General features: G+C 36.7%; 1 protein-coding gene across 2 annotated transcripts in view; it reads right to left on the bottom strand.

The window, feature by feature from the left end:
* The window catches only part of itsn2a (intersectin 2a), a 68,313-nt gene that overhangs the window by 33,736 nt on the left and 16,289 nt on the right, over positions 1 to 18,288 (bottom strand). For both annotated transcript variants that reach the window (XM_065257071.1, XM_065257072.1), the window contains exons 2-6: positions 9,618 to 9,678; positions 4,718 to 4,810; positions 4,561 to 4,624; positions 2,584 to 2,747; positions 2,213 to 2,401 (exon numbers count right to left, since the gene is read on the bottom strand). In XM_065257071.1, the coding sequence (XP_065113143.1) occupies positions 2,213 to 2,401; positions 2,584 to 2,747; positions 4,561 to 4,624; positions 4,718 to 4,810; positions 9,618 to 9,624 (517 nt within the window). In that variant the 5' untranslated portion in view covers positions 9,625 to 9,678. The remainder of the gene's footprint in view (positions 1 to 2,212; positions 2,402 to 2,583; positions 2,748 to 4,560; positions 4,625 to 4,717; positions 4,811 to 9,617; positions 9,679 to 18,288) is intronic.

Raw genomic sequence — 18,288 nt, 5'->3', positions numbered from 1 at the left:
GGGGCCATTTGGCATCTGGATTTCAACAGCACTAAAATTGTGATAATTAGATAACTCTGTCTCCTCTATCACCTATCAAGGCTGTAAAGTGGGCGACAATTAAAACAAATGCCGTCGTAAAAGGAGGTTCAAAGGAGTTCCATCAGAGCCGATGGAATGACGACCGCCAGAGACACAGCAGGGGGCACAGACTATATGTCTGTGATGAAACCACATTTAAAGATCACAATGAGCTGTTTAAATGTATATATATTTTATATCCCTTTACTGCATGATCGTGTATGTGTGATGTAACTGTGTGTTAACACTTTAGTTAGATTTTGTTCACTGTAGCATGGTTCATATCTTAGGTATGAAATTATTATTCAACGTGATCTTAAACCCATGTCTTGTCTAGTATCAAATTAATCCACTCTTTATTTCCTAATCATTTCTATGTATCATATTACCATAAGCCGCATCAATGTCATTTAATATCGATTTGAAGAGTTATGGAAACAAACTTTTATCATTTGGCATTTACGCAAATGTGATGTCTGAAAGAACAAAGGCTTGTTTCCCGCGCGATCGAACACTTCGCACATTGGTCATTTCACCTAAAATGGGCTGGGCGCGTGAAAGGTCAAAACGGCCTATCGTCCAAGCTCAGTTGCTCAGTTGCTCAGCGCTCAGCGCTCAATCGCTCAATTCGCCAGCGCAGTTTGGAAACTCGCTGAGACTCACCCAGAGTCCCTCGGATTCATCATCTTTTCTCTGAGCCCTGTCCTACTCTTCGCGACAGTAATTTCCTGGCTTGCACTTTGCACTTCGAGGTCGGACAATTTACGCGGAACACTCCGCCATACGGAACAACCAAACGGACTTACGAGCACACCTGGATTATCTCTCTCTCTCTCTCTCTCTCTCTGCTCGCACCCGCGCGCACCAGACACGTCGTACTACATCATAAAGAGCCAAATGCAAGTATTAACCTTGTTCTACTCGCTGATGTTTAAGCTTTACCCCTTATGAAAATTAAGGCGATCCTTAGAGATTTTCCGATGGTTTGTGCAGATGTTAAGCAATAGTGTTTTTGCCGATCTTTTACTCTCTCTCTAGCTTTTCAGTCTTTTCTTTCTCATCTATGTTTTATGTTATTGTATATGTGTATGTTTAGTTAGTCGTTGTGTGTACTTCGTTTTGTAGTTAATAAACCGGTTTTGCATTTTCACAATTGAATTGTTTCTGTGTTCAATGCTCACGAAATTAAAGTCACTATTTCTGCCTTTTGATCCAGCTACACGCTGCGAGTAGCACTGTATATCAGTAAGAAGGTTAATTTTAAAGGCCATGAAATTAACATTTCTTAGACGTTAATATACGATTATATGTCTTCGGTGGACGAACATATTAATTAATTGTTATTATTAATTCTGCTACGCCAGGTAAAACCTGATAAACTTGTATAATTAATTACAGTTAGTTATACATAATATTCCCTTTTGAGCTAAAATCTAAGATTCCCTTGGGAATCCCCGTAGTATTACAGTCGGAGGTTTATAGTGTTTCAAATAACTTTATTCCCCTCCTCCCGCTGAATCGCTACATATATTTACATTTAAGAAATGTTTTATTTATATATCATTTTTTATTTAATACATAAAAATATTAATAATATAAATAATATATATACACATGTAAATGTTTCTTAAATACATACATGAATGTGTGTGTATTTATATATAAATAATTATTATACACAGCACAAACTCATATATTATGCAAAAAATTACTTTTATTTTGTATGAGATTAATCTAGATTAATCTATGCCCAGCTCTAATATATATATATATATATATATATATATACACAATTTATTATAGCATATTAAATATCCCCATTCGTATATATGAGCAAAAATGTGTTTTTGGGTGTGTCATTTTAAATGCAAATGAGCTGATCTCTGCACTAAATGGCAGTGATGTGGTTGGATAGTGCAGATTAAGGGGCAGAATAATTATAATAAGATCCGAAAAAGTCAGATGTCCCATTTTAAACTACTTAAATGTCCTTATATAACTAAGGAGTAGTCCTGGAGTAATCAAAACCTTTTCTGGAACACTGCCACTTAGTGTTTTGTCGATTTTGTGTCACATTTGGCCAATGACTTCTGGATATCAAATGGTGTATGGTTGCTATAAATCTGTGACTTATTAAACTTAAAACAGGTACCTGATGTTGGAGTGAGGAGTGTTGCATTGCCGTTTGGCAGAGCTGGCACACTGAGAGAGCTGGGGAGAGGCAGTGGTCCTGGCACCACGGTGGGCACAGGAACCAAAGGCATAACTGCCGGGCAAGCTGTCACAGGTGTTAGTATAGGCATTCCCGACATTGCAGAAAGATTTGGCATTGATCCCATACCTGTAATTGAGACATTATAAAAATCAGTTCATCTGAGATCTGATTATACGTGCAAAACTAATTTAACTTTACATGAAACCTAATCTGTGTCTTATTATTGGGAACATCTTAGTCTCAGCCTTAATAAAAAAAAAACAAGTCACAGAAGTTGTTCCATAATCACTTTTCAATCAACATCGTACCGAAGCGTGATGATGATGTCATGACGGGGACGGGGGTCTGCTTCATAATGATTGGCAAAATTGAAGGGAGGGGCTGACCCTGCAGCTGCAGTTTAATTAGTTTCATTGCAATGGAGAATTCCAATCTGTCCATCTTCCCGTCTTTCCCCATATCCGCCAGTGCCCTGAAAGAAAGGAAGTTAGCGGCCACTGAAGCTTTTCATTAAAAGTGGCTTACTGTGCACTAATTGCAAGCACAATCCCAATGGAGCAACACAGAAATATGTGTGTGTGATGACAGTACAGCATTATTAGACCTAATAAAGGAATTTGAGAACACACACAGGATGCAGAAGACAACCTGCTATGCTATCAAACGTTGCACATCTCACGGCAAATCTAATTGCGGATGGGCGACAGTGTTTACACCAGTAGACTAACCACAGACAGGAAATGGCTACTTAAGGAAACCTCCACCCTTCAGAGAGGTATGTGGTTATGAATACATGCTGTCCCACACACACAATTTCAGACACTGTTATTGTAGCTACAGCACATAAAACTAAACCATTCAGGCACAGGCAAAAGCATGCATATATACAGATATACCTTATAAGAAGCTAAAGAAAACCAGCCATTTGAAAAAATATTAGTGTGTATCAGGGTTATAATAGTAAACGAAAACTATCACGAAAACTGAAACTATTAGTGAAAAAACATTTTAGTTAACTGAAATAAAATAAAAACGAAGGTTTCTAAAAAATACTAAAACTAAACTATAACTAAAATGTGGACCTGCAAAACTAACTAAAACTAACTAAAATTTTGGAAAACAAAACTTGCGTTTTCGTTTCTTAAATGTTATTGGATCAGCAGTTGAACACGGAGTCACTCATATTACCGGATCATAAGCAAATGTTCAGCAGATGTTGCTGAATCATTAATGACCAATAGGTGGCAGATGTCTATTAGAACTCCTGACCTGCACAGCAGCATCACGTGATGTGTATTATTTTTATTATTATTTATTAAGACAACCTGTCTTCTGCTGGCAAACCATTACAAGAACTGAAGAAGGTTTAATTATATCAATGTACTGTACACGGAAGCATTTAAATGTTAAACATGGCTGAAAACGCTGACGGCGACCGCTTGCTTGGCAGTGTTAGCTGACGCTTTTTGGTTGCTATGATAAAGAATGTCCGCTGAACTTATCTGAAATTGTATATGCTTTTGCGGATAATCAACAAATAATATTATATATTAATAATAAGTCAACAAATAATTGTTAGTACAACGATGTCTTCTAGTACAGAAAAGGACACTCATAGACAGAACATTAAACTTTGCATTGATTTTCAGTTGTTGTGCACAGACATACGTTTGTACAAGTAAGATGTGCTGATTCAATCTAAATTATCTGGGTTATTTTTAACCCAATGCTGGAAAAATATTGGACAAAACACATGTTAGGTTATAAATAAACATATGCTGGGTTGTTTCAATGCAAAGCTGGGTTGTTTTAACTCATGTTTGGGTTAACAACAACCCTATGATTATTTATAACCAAACATGTATATTTATATATTTATATTATATATTCCCAGCTTAAATAACCTAACAGAATTTAGAGTGTTGGTTGGTGTGGTATCTGTCCTGCCCTTTGATTGACAGGACTAAATAAAAAAAACTTATTTAAAAAAAATCGTATTATCTTATTTTTAACATTACCTGATTTGGCAAGGCGTATGTACACAACCATGATATTATGCTAAAGACTAAAACTATACTAAAACTAAATAAAAACTGAAAGTAATGATTTTTGAAAAATAGAAACGAAATCAAAACTATTTATGCACCACTTAAAAAAACTAAAACTAAACTAAAATAAAATAACACGTTACAAAACTAAATAAAAATAAAAACTAATATTTTTTTGAAAACTATAATAACCCTGGTGTGTATACAGAAGGGTGTATGTGTGTGGTGTAAACTAACCAAATGTCAGCCAGTATGGCTGTTGGAAGTCCAGATTGCAGGAAAAACTTTCGTGCTTGATCTCCTGAAAATAAATAAAGCCAGCAGTTAAGCACACTGTACTCCCAGCAGACTGTGGGTGTGTGAAACATGCAGTATGGATGTGTATGTTATGTACCTGACAGATAGCCCAGAGTGGGAACCAGAGAGTCAAATTGTTTGTCATGTTTCACCCTCTCTTCTGGAGTTATAGCCCAAATACTAAAACCACCTGAAGACATATAAAAGAGATTTTCTTTGAATTATTACCTTGATGTTCTTCTTTCTATTATATAGTGTATTTACTTTGTTTGCTTTGTTTATTTATTGTCAACTGTATGTCACACCTTACTGCGCTCGATTTCGCACACAAGATTTTCACTCCTTTTACACTTGTTTCAAGGATGTGACAAGAAAAGTTAATTGAATTTTGGGCCTTTAACTTCCTACCCTTTCTCTTAGAGGTCCATCACAATGCATGTGGATTTGACATAGGTTGTCTTGTATGCAGTTTAACAGGTTTGTTTGGGAAATGGATGGCCCAGGTTAATGTACTTTTAAGATGATTTGGACCTTAAAGGGACACTCCACTTTTTTTATAAATATGCTCATTTTCCAGCTCCCCTAGAGTAAAACATTGGATTTTTACCATTTTGGAATTCATTCAGCCGATCTCCGGGTCTGGCGGTACCACTTTTAGGGTTAGGGTTTAGCTTAGGATAATCCATAGAATCTGATTAGACCATCAGCATCGCGCTCAAAAAAAACCAAAGAGTTTCAATATTTTTCCTATTTAAAACTTGACTCTTCTGTAGTTACATCGTGTACTAGGACCAATGGAAAAATTAAAAAGTTGCGATTTTCTACGCCGATATGGCTAGGAACTATACTCTTATTCTGGCGTAATAATCAAGGACTTTGCTGCCGTACCATGGCTGCAGCAGGCGCAATGATATTACGCAGCGCCTGAAAGTAGTCCCCTTTGTAATTTTCAATATCAGGGGACTATTTTCGAGCACTGCGTAATATCATTGCGCCTACTGTAGCCATGGTACGGCAGCAAAGTTCTTGGTTATTACACCAGAATGAGAGTAAAGTACATAATACAGACTTAATTGTTGTTTTTACATATTTATTAGCAGCAGTTATTCATTTATTATTATTATAATATAAACTTAATAAAACTGTGACGTGTAATGTTGAGTCAATCTGAGCCAATAACATCTACGCTAAATTTTCTTTGGGAACAGCGTAGACTGGCTGATTAATATAAACCATGACAGCTTTAAGAGCCAGTGTGCAAGCGATCCATCAACAATAAAAGTGACCAATATATGTCTGTCATACAGCTTGTTTGGGCTTATTGGGTCAATCTCAACACAGCGTTCACACAAAGTGCTGAAGACACATCGTTTATCACGTTTTGTTGCTTTTTGGAGCTGCTGGGAGAAAAAGCACTTGATTTAAAACTGGTGCAGCACTTACCACTTATATCAAAAAATAACTTAAAAGCAACAGTCACACAATTATATAAAAGTGCCATGTTTTCAATGTAATATCTATATGAACATCATACATACATAAATATCAACTAAATTAGCACTTATATTATTATTGTCACAATATTATGTTTGCCAGCCTATGAAAACACAGCTAAAGTTATTTATTTTGTAATTTACTAGTATTACTACTCTGAGCTTACTTAACCAGTCAGTCAGTGGCTGTGGGCGGAGCTTTATCAGTGTGATGTGGCATTAACCAAAGAATCAAAACAAAACCTCTAAGGAGCAGTGGCAGGTCGTGACTGCTCATCCGAGGGGCGCAAATTCAAAATATGTGTTTGGAGTGGGGTGGTGATAGCTCAGTGGATAAGACGCTCGCCTTTGGTGTGAGAGACGCGGGTTCGAATGCACCATTGTGTCCCTGAGCAAGACACTTAACCCCTAGTTGCTCCAGAGGCGTGCAACCTCTGACATATATAGCAATTGTAAGTCGCTTTGGATAAAAGTGTCAGCTAAATGAATAAGTAAGAGTGTCGTGTGTGTTGCTTGCGTTTTTAAAATATGTGTTTGTTGCGTCATGTGAACCATGTGCATCACATGTTTTGGCAAAATAAGTGCCTGCTGCACACACGTCAAAACCGTTTATGATAAAAGAGACGCTCACGTTTAAAAAATACACGCAAGACACTCCCTTAACAGTAAACTCTGATTACGCATGAGATTATATGACTATCTGGAAAACGCAAGCGTCTCTTTAATCATAAACCCTTTAGACGCGTCTGCAGCAGGCACTTATTTTGACAAGACACGTGATGCGCAGAACACATATTTTGAAATAAGGAACCATACACATGACGGGCTACATACATGTTGTGACAAACTTCGCAAAGAAGTAACCGGCCGCCACTGCTAAGGAGACTGCTTTGGTTTAATAGGGTTAAAAAAGGAAGGGGGAGTATTGTAGGACACACTTTCAACACACAATTATGTCCAAACCCCTTGTAAAAGTGGATTTTGCATAATACAGTAGGTGCCCTTTATTATTGACGGAGTAAGGTCATGTCAAAGACTAAAATCAATGTGTAATCAATGATTGGAATCAAACTTTGATGCTCCTAATCACATTATTGCAATCTCATATAAACAAATGATTAGACTGTAGCCTAAATTTTACAAACAGGGTCACATGTGGCCTCCTATCTGCTGTATTCAGTTAATGAGATGAGAATGGGGTGAATGTGAACACACTCTCATTCTTTCTTTTCTGAGTCTCTCTTCTTCCCTTTTTTCACTCTAGGGAGGACAAACACATACACATTACTTTCAGCTTATGTTTTTTTGCATTGTCAGCAGAACAGAGATTCAAAAAAGGCCATCATGATTAATTATGTGTAGGCCTATGAAATCATGTGACATCTTTATAGTCCAATTCACAAAACAAAGTGAGAAAAAGTGATATAGGGTAAGGCTAAAAATTTACTTATGCGATTGGTAGACTTAATCACAGAGTAAATGTGTTTATTGTGCAGTGTGACATAACAGATGTGACAATATCAAATATATCATTTAATATGACCCCCTTTGATTATATAACATAACACCAATAAAAGTAATCTTTAAGATCTGGTATATTATTTTCACTTTGGTATATTAGTGGACACGGTGTAATAAGAACAGACAGTTCCACAATCAGGTTTCCTAATACTGAAAAATGGAGGTGTCGACTTGGGAAATGTTGTTTTTCTTCAGCTTGGATCTAAAAGTTCCTGGAGGGGAGATGAAGTATATTGAATGTGGCTTTGATAGAGGCCGTTCTCTTGAGCGTTCAAGGAAACATGGCAACGGCGTATGTCAGGTGGGAATTAGGCAGTCTGTGTAAAGGAGTATTCAGGCGCTCCTTTGGGAAAAGAAAATCTCTCTAGGCTACACAGTAAAATGGAGCCAAGGTTTATTACTAATTCAAGCATTCCTCCATTTACAGGTAGATGTGATTTCTCTTTAGGAAAGAAGAATGATTTGCTTTATTGTAGGTTTTTTTATATTTAATTAGTCAGTATATATAGTTCAGTGTTTTTATAGTCATATTTTCATTCAACCAAAAATGTTTTGTTTACAGTACAATTGTTTACAGTACAGACACAACTATGCTAAGAATTAAGGTGGTATTTTATGTAGCAAAATATTTGCGAAGCTAAATGTACCAAATATTATAAGCAAACATCTGTTTCTCACTGCACTACCAGATTATTTTAAACTAGGAACAAGCAACCCTCTCCCGGAAGCACTAAGAGGATTATCCAACACACAAACTCATATCTATAAATGGAGTAGAGACAGATACACAGAACACATATATTCTTATTCATGTATTCATTTGTCACCTTTTATTGAACAAATAACACCCCCATCATATCCCAAAATCCAAATTTCCCCATTGACTGAACTGGTTCAACAAAATGTTTTAAAACTTCTGCCCAAATTCAGTCTAACAGTGTCAAGATCATTTATTTTAGATTATTCAATCATTTGGCATCAACCATATAAGCAATTTACACTCATATAACTGATCCGACCAAGATTTAAACCTGCATTTGTTTCATCATTTTATGGCACAATAACACTGCTGCATTCAGCACTCTGGGCTTCTCAATTTCAATTTCCGCATTTGGCAGGTGCTTTTATCCAAAGTAAATTACAGTGCATTTGTGGTATTGTATTCGTTTGTCTTCTTGGTGTTGCAAGTGCCAAATTTAGGCATTAAAGCATAACTAATGTGACCATTTTGTGCAGAATTAAGGGCACATGAAACAAACCCAAGTCTTCAAACACACATGCCCTTCCCTGTATTGTCTCTCTCTCTCTCTCTTTCTCTAGCATATCTTACACTGTAAGATAAATATTTCACGGAAACGTCACAGAGAGCAGGCTGGAGTTTCAAACAGCCTATTTCTTCAAAATTTCAATTACCATTGTAATATTATAGTATTCTTTTCAGCATCTTGTGTATCATATAAATACCATAAAATATGAATGATACAATCTGTCTTAGGCCCTGTCCACACAAACACGTTTTCAAAACCGTACTTTTTTCTATGCAGTTTAGCCGTTTGTTCACACGCAAACGCAGTATCAGGTGATTGAAACCGAACCTTCTTGAAGAGTGGTGAAGATTTGCAAAAACTCTGGTTGGTATAGTATGGTATATTTCAAAGTACCACACTATTCTAATGTATTCAGATAATGACTTCAATACCAAGTGATCATTCTGAGTTCTTAAACATTCAACAACACCAAAATCTATACATGACAGCAAAGAAAAGAAAAGGGGTGAAAGTAGACGTGGGGCTGTAAAACTCCTTAAGGACAATATGATCATTATAAAAAAAAACAGTTAACAACTTGAAGTCGTACTGTAGGATAGCTTTGTGTGAGGCAAAGATTGAAATGTAACAGTTTGTAAATGATGACACATTGGGTGCACTGCCTCTTTAAGTGCAAACTCACTACCTGAAGGCACAATAAGACTTGTGTTCTTACCATTCATGACTGCAGGTGGGATGTAAAGGACCCTCTGCTCGATGGGCTAGCTAATACTCATCTGCAGAAACAAAGAGAGAGAGAGATTTGCAAGGTGAACAAGTGAAAAGGATTAAATGAAAAGATCAAAACAAAAAGAGTAATGAGACTGGTAAAAAAGCCAACAACAGAGCAAAAAATGGAGATGCACTCATTACCTCTCTATTTCTTTTTTTTACTCATTCACTCGTATTTTGTTCATCTATCTATTCAGAACACACATGTAAATGCAACAAATCCACATCCCTTGCATACAATTACATGCCCACAAGCAGGACATTGATTATGCTACAGCATCTTCACCTAATGTTTTTTTTTTCATTCATCTCCATCTTTGCCCTAAAGCTGTTTCTGGGAAGCTAGCCCTGCCGAATCTTATAGCCACAGCTCCACAGACGCATTGAACAAACAGAGGCCTAATAAAAACTGCCAATTAGAGCTTAAGAGCTCTGAGCCCATTTTAAACAATTGCTTGAGAATACTAAAACAGTTAAAGTAAATATTATAGAAAAATGCCCTATTACTGTACGCCCTGGGTGCACACAGATTTAGATAAGGATGCAAGTGCAGTTTAAAGTCTTAATTAAATACTATTCGGTTTATACACAGCTCAGTTAATAATAAGAGTGTGACAACCATATGTTATTACTAACATGTTATTTTAATTTTTATGAATCAAAAATAGAGTTGTGCCGATAGCGATAGCCTTCTTGATTATAGCTGGCTTGTTAGCTCGTGGATGTTTTACATTTCCGCATTAACCTGCATTAACCTGCACTTGCACACTGCATGCTTTTCATCGTGTGAGAGAACTTGTGGGCTTTTCCTTGCATGAGAGAGTTTGTAATGCGCTCACGCTCTGACTTTTCCTGATACCAAAACTCTCATGACTGTAAACAACTACTTCTTCAGATAATAGTATCCGGTTGCAGCCTCATTTGAGCCAATCTTCTGATTGAACATAGTGGACGGAGCCAACGATATAATATTGTGTGTTTCTCTGGCATGGGGGGGCGAGTGTATACAAAAATGTATCTATTCATGCCACGAATCGAGCCATTTCTGATTTAAAATTATTTCGTTATTGAGGGCATTTTTAAGGTTATCTATGCGAATTCATGCATTTTAGGCCATAGAAAATTTTTTGTTACATAAAGCAAACATCTCCTTAATATCTGCTAGCTGCGTGTCCCCTGAACACTGTAATAAAACGTGGTCTCTGTAGACAGCCCAGGCTCCAAAAACGGCAACAAAAACAAAGTGGTGCAGCCTACAACCACGAAACATAACAAACGTGTTCCAGCCAATAAACGACAAGAAGGATTTAGGGGTGGGGTTTAGAGGGTTAGTGTGCATGGACAGAAGAGGGAGAGGCAAGGATGACAGTGAGAGAGAGGGGAGAGGGAGGGGGAGGAGTTAGCTACGCTCCGTTTTGTTTGACAACACTTCGAAAGTCAACAAAAAGTGACGTCATCACACAGATTCGCTTAGAGCGCCTTTAAGCTACAAAACTTGCAGGATGTATTACATTTCCAGTGTGGGTTTTTAACGGCAACTAGTGGTGAGATTGCAAATTGCAACCAACCTCAATTTTGAAACGCAAAGAGAAGCTACGGTAGCTGCCACAGGACAAACATGTCACTGTCTGAGACAACGTAGGGATGAAACATGCTCTGTAAAACAGTTTGTCCGTTTAGGGATACTGTAGAAACATGGAGGTGACTTCCAAGTAACCCCCAATTTCCACCGACTGTGGAAAGGCTGCGGATCCGCTGCGGAACGGCGGCAGAGTCAATCGGTTTCCATTCAAGTCTATAGCCGTTTCTCAACGTCTTCTCCGAATGCTTAAGAGGAGCTTCGCCTAGCCTCTGAAGGAAGTGACTTGTAAGGACTAGTCCTGCCAAGGAAGTATCCTTGACATTGAGAAATGGCTCCTGTGTGTATTTCCACTGACTGCGCTCCGAATCCGTCACAGCTCCGGCCATCCGCAGCCCTCAGGCAAAAATACGCAGAGCTTCTATTTTTGACGGATGCCGGACAGCTCCGCAGGGGGGAGCCATGACTTTATCGCGTGATCATACCTGAATTCGCGAGATCTCGTGTTTTTTTCCTTTATTAAATCTTTGCAATACAAACATTACAAAGTCATTAATATAGAAACAACAAATAATAGACAAGAACAGAGTCAGGGGGAGTTAAAAGTGTAAAGTATATGGTATAATAAATACATTAAAGATAGAGCATAAATAAATGGTTTTAGCAGCTTTCTTATTTTTTCAATTTTGGATGGATTTGATGGACTGCTCTGTCTACGCGAGATCTCGTGTTGTGATCTGGGCTGGTTTGTAAAAACGTCATAATTCAAGTCATAATTGGCGGAGACAGAACTAGGTATCGCGCGATCATCACGTGAATTTGCAAGACCTCATGGGTCCTCGTCACTTCAGCACGCAGCCGCTCTGGAACCAATACGGAACTGGTGGGTATTGGCGGACGACGGAGTGCGGAGCCGTAATGCAGCGGAGCAGATCTGCAGCCGCTCCGCAGTCGGTGGAAATTCGGCGTAAGGCCAGGCAAGTTTATTTGTACAGCACATTTCATACACAGAGGTCATTCAAAGTGCTTTACATAGAAATGAGAATACAATGTATAAGAGAAAAAAGTATGTAGAAATAAGAGACACAAAAAATCAAAGATACATGAGAATTTAAAATATCAATTAAGAGAAAATAAATGTGATTTTAATAAAACAGTTTAAATGTGTGAAAAAGAATAAAACAGGAATAAAAGTATAAAACAGTTTAAAATAAGAATAAAAACAAGAGAAATAAAAAAGAATTAAAATAGTGCAAAATATAGTGCAATCAGTTCGGACGCAGCATAGTGCTCATTCAGCCTTTAATTAGACATGTATGTCAAAAGATCATGGAAAATCTGATTCCTCCTGTCATGAGCCCTTTTAACATCATTGTCATCTGTATGTGAAAAACACACTGTAGGATAAACTTTTCAGTTTTTAGTTCATCATTGTGGTGTTAACATAATTAAAGATGCCTTACAAAGTCTCTATTTACTGATGTTATCTGTCACTAGAGTTATAGAGATTACATATGAGTGAAAGAATAGGGAGTTAATGGATTGACTTCAGTTACTCTCTTACACAAACAGAATTGATATAGTCTGCTGCTGTGCATACGGGAAAAAATGAATTTTACCTGTTGGTAAATAGTTGTTAACACCAAACATTGATTGTGTGACTTGATCGAATAAGGTTCACATCTATATCAGATGTACATGGATTGTCCTATCCAGCCTATATATATTGTAGACCAGTTGGGTAAACAAAGTTCCTTAGTTAAACTGTCACCAACAGCGTGAGAAATTTTCACTTGTACAAACACAACCTAGTAAGTTAGAATGTACAACAGTTCAGCCTATGACTTTACTATGATTTCTGTTTACTTTAAGTAAAATTAAGACTGACAAGAAAATTACTCATTCAGAATACTTTCATTTTCTTAACCCTAACTTAACCTATAGGTCTACTCCAGGCTCAGTGTTATTGTTATTTCCACAAACTGCATAAATGTAAATAGATCATATAAATTCATTTGTGTGGATCAACTTTTGTATCGATTAACCAGTTCTCACCATTCCAGCACCAGTTTCAGATGCTGGAATGGCGTAAATAATAAAAAAAAGAAAGTAATAGATCAGATTCAGATCCGGAAAAATATACTATTGAAAAAGAATGATTGCATAATACTAAGTTAAGAATGACTGCAAACTTCATTGGTACTTTTAGAGACATCCAATTTAAAAGAGCACAATGTCAAGCAATTTCAGTTTGCTTAAAGGTGCCATAGAATGTAAAACTGTATTTACCTTGGCATAGATGAATAAGAGTTCTGTACATGGTAATGACATATCGTAAGCCTCAAACACTATTGTTTCCTCCTTCTTATGTAAACCTTGTGCATGCAAAAGATTGCTGGAAAACAGACCAATCTTAACATAACAGCGACAGTGACGTTAAGGTGGTGATGTGGGACTCCACATTTAATTACACATTAAATTAAGTGTAAAGTTGTTAGAATGCTAAAAACAAAGTTGTGACTGCTGAGTTTGTTAATGTTAGCGTTTAGGCTGAACTTCTACTGTTGACGTTTTGCAGGTCCATACTAACAACACACAAACTTACCATTTAGAAACATCCATTAACAATCTCCAAACAATTGATTATTCCTCAAATTCTGTATCTTTGTCTAATACAGGCTCAAACGTAAGTTCTGTTTGCACACATAGAGCTATTAAAAAGAGCCGCTCAGTAAACAGCCAATCAGAGCAGAGCTCAACATTATTATTCATGACCCTTTTAAATAAGGTAATAATAGACCATTTCAGTCTAAAGGCAAATCCTAGGGTTGTAAATTGACATGTTAAACCATCTCTGAATCATTTGCATTTAATAAAGCCACATACCTTCTATGTAGATATCAGAAAAGAATTTAACATATTATTTTAATGCATTCTTTGGCAAGTTACTTAATAGACTTTTTATCAATATATGTTAAGATATCACATCTTTGATCATATCTTAAATGGAAGTCAGAGGAATGTTGTTGGCAGCTTTTTAGTCCAGCAGCAGATATGAAGGAAGCAATAACGCTACGCTACAGCTTGGTTTAGCAATACAAGTGCAGTGTTTCCTCTAGGATTTTTTTCAGCTGTGGCGGCAGGGGGCGCCCATGAGGATTATAAATGTAAAAAAAAATTTAATGTAGAATATAGGCTACTGTAAACTAACATGTATTTTTTTTATAATTTTCACGCTGTCTTTTACTTTTCCTTATATTTATAGCATATTGCTTTTCTATGTTTGATCTAAACTGTATTTTCTTAAAAAACGTTACACAGCTACGTACGTAGTTCGGATATTTCATTGTAGTTTTAATGTAGTGTGCATTGCAAGTTCGTCCTCGCGTTTAGCGTACAGAGCTGTTACAAAGTCATGCAGTCCTGTTTGATAATCCGCACCGCTGTGATTGACAGAACAACCGACCAGTTATCCGACATCAGCAGCAATTTTATTTCACACCCGTACCATTTGACATAAAGACTGTGACCCCGAGCCGGTCACACCGAAAATCGCGCAGTTAAATATAAACCTTTACCGGTCTTCAGACAGATCTTAAACACAAATAAGCACGGGACATTTAAAAACGAGTCAAATTTTGGTCTTGGATGTTAGACCCGCATTTTACTCTTGTCTATTGAGTCCCGACCTGCATCTACAACACAAATGACACGCAAATAGCCTATTACACCCGTTAGATCAAATATTATGCGGTTCACCCGCGGGTACCCCGACCCTGCTGTTTCGTCTGAAAACAGATAAAACAGGCTCACCGTCTGCCTCAAGTTTCTATTACCAACGTTCTTCTCTTCCACGGGAATAATGTAAGTTTCCTTACAAACAGATTCGACTATTAATGTCTTGCAGTCGCATATAAGTAGTATTCAGTATTTAGCCTTTTGTTTTTGGACAAATATCTTATCATTTAATGTGAAACTTTGTGAGTGTCGATCTAAAGCACAGACGATTGACTGACAGCTGAGCGGTCAGCAGCGCGCTGCGCTTATAGCCTATACTGAATAACTAATGGCCAGATAAGTTGATAATATGAGTACAGTGATTCCAAATGAATGTCCAAAAAACTCGTAATATGTTAAATCAAAAGTTTAATAATGTCTTTTCTCGCAGCCCTGCGCTGTGTTGGTGTAGATATGCGCCGGTGAACATCATATGCGTAGTGACCTTGCAGCTTAAATTACCCTAAATTTATAGTCATAAAGATAAAAGTAAAACAACATTCCAAACTTCAAATGATGTATTTTTATTTGTGTAAACTCACAATAAGGAGAAAACCTTGTGCTTATTTACAGGGGCGCAATGAAGTGTTTCAAGGGGGGTATGCGAGACAGAATTTTGGGCCCCTTTCTTTAGATGATTGTTTGATTTTCATACCATAATGTGTAGCTATAGAAAATTACTCAGCTGAGTGCGTTTATTAAATTTTATAAGTCGCATTTGCACCTAAAAATAAATGCATGAAGCAAAAAAAGATTTAGGCTTTTCGAAAAACGAATACCATTTTAATCTGGAATGGCAGAAAACATTCACGTAACTGATTTTAAAGAGATCACTAAAAGAAGAATAATGCATGGAGATGCATTTCTGAATCTATGGAAATCTATGGAAGGCGCTTCGAAAGTCGCGGCAGTCGAGTTTTCTGTGTGGTTTTAGAAGCGAAATGTGTACATTTATGTTGAGCCTATAATAGTTCATTTTTCAGAGTTCAATTCAATTCATATTGATATGATCTTATAGTCCATTTAGTCCATTTAAAAATGTTCTTACAAACCGATTTTATTTATCACAAAACACCAAATAACTTATATTCTCTTTATGTCGTTGTTCTCCGCAACCCCCAAACTTTTGCTGGCCATGCTTTTTGTCATGAGCTGAGGACCCGCTCATGACAAAAAGCATGGCCAGCAAAAGTTTTTAAAATTAATATGACGTTGATTTAAGTATGTGCCTCGCCCACCCATGCCCTTGCAGTGACACAGAAATTGCAAAAAGCACAATTTAAATATGACGTTGATTTTCAGTCAAAAGCATGCCGCAATCAAATGTGCTGCTGATGGGAATGCACATTTAATTTCTATGCACTGAAGGTTTTATCATTACAAAAATAATACTGCATGTTTTGGCATTTGATAGCATATTGCAGTATATTTGTTATGTAATGATGCACGGTGTTCTTTTTAATGTTCTTTTTCTTTAATATTCACAACACTTATCAACAAAACATTGATTAAAATTAAGAGAGTAATTATATTAAACGAAATGTATTTTAAGCAAACATTTGAAGCAAACAAAACTTAAATTAAACTCGAAAATTATGTCTTATGATTCACTCCATTTGTACCGTCATATTAGCCTTCAATCCATTACAACGCCCAATATAGCGTTTAAAATTACAGACTAAATAATCGAATTAAATTGAAACAAAACAGAAACAACATTACAACAACATTTAAACACAACAATACTTAAACATAAATATAGAACAGACGTTCTCTATTTGGATACATGTTAAAAACAATCTGATATAGCGTTTATAATAGCTGCACTAAGGGCTAAACCTCCGTTGCAAACCTAAATAAAAATGAATCACTTTCACTTTGAAAATGATGCGTTGTCACATTAAAACCATCTCTAAGTCATTTAAAATTTAACTCAATTACAAAGGCTTAGACAGTTCTCCTATTTCATGTTTATTTATTAAAGAGTCCACAATTGCAGAAAATAATATTTTTAACTCCGCCTATTAAGTAATTGTCCGTCTTAGAAATGCAATAGCCTAGTTGTCAGCAGTCGCTATCCTAATATTTCCTTAAATAAAGCCATTGCTGTCCTTTTGTTTTAACACAAATATTTTTAATTAATAATGAAACATACAGTTTATGGATCAGCATGAGCGTTTTTAGTGGCATGTGAGATCTTACCTTGAAATGCCAAACAGGGCTGTCGACTGTTTGTGGTAACTTAAAAAGATTGCATAGCAAACCCACCAAACTGATCCCAAACCAAAGTGTTGCCTACCCACCCATATCCATACCAGCACAATCAAATTAAAAACCACCAGAACCGCCAAATATGTAATTGCATCTACTAGGTCATGGTTGCACGCTGTTTTAAAAAGTGTCTTAATTTTACTTATCACAAAGTCATTTACAGTAGTTTTATATTCATTTACTTTACATTTAACTATAGTGTTAATAATTAAACGTGTACAACAAAAAAACGGAAAAGTGATGACGGTGGGGCCCCCTAGCGTACTCATGGGCCCATATGCCTTGCATACTCTGCACCCCCCCTAACGGCGCCCCTGCTTATTTATAATCATTAAAAACATGACGTGCTTTCTGCTGGTTTGGTTTTAGAGCGCGTCACAAAAAAAGAACAGAAACTCAAATACTTTTTTTCGTTATGTCAATTTAATAATTATTTAAGTGCAACATATTTCGTATAGGCTTATTTATTTTATTATTATTTCTCAAAACAGAAACGTAGCTTAATAATCCTCTGTTGATTTAAATCTATGTGTGCATGAAACTAAACCCATGGAGGAAATTATGATATTTTAGGAGATTTATTTATAAATGAGTGAACAACGCAAATCCAGAAAGGAATTTATTTCTAGACAGCCAGTCTCGCAGAGCGGACATTTCGGTAGCTTTTTGCGAGCTGACGCTGTGGGTTTTGTCTAGAAGGGATACAGCAAATGCCGAAAAGTTAAGGATTAGATTTGGAGGTAGGATTATTAGGATGAAAACAGCGGTTCTGGCTAAATTGGATACAAATACATCCTACAATCGTGTGAAATTTTGTGTTTAGAGTTGGGTTTGGTTAAAGGATTAGGATAAAACAGTGCTCATCCAACGAGATTTCGTTTGCTGTATCCCTTCTATCCACAACCGCAGGCGTGGCGGGGATGTTTTAGGAGTGGGGGGCCGCCACGGTTGAATGTATATAGCGGAAACACTGCAAGTGAATGACAAA

Source organism: Paramisgurnus dabryanus, chromosome 12 (assembly GCF_030506205.2).
Source record: "Paramisgurnus dabryanus chromosome 12, PD_genome_1.1, whole genome shotgun sequence".
Taxonomy (NCBI): Eukaryota; Metazoa; Chordata; class Actinopteri; order Cypriniformes; family Cobitidae; genus Paramisgurnus; species Paramisgurnus dabryanus.
Note: the sequence above shows the minus strand (reverse complement) of the source record. Positions and strands in the feature narration are given on the sequence as shown.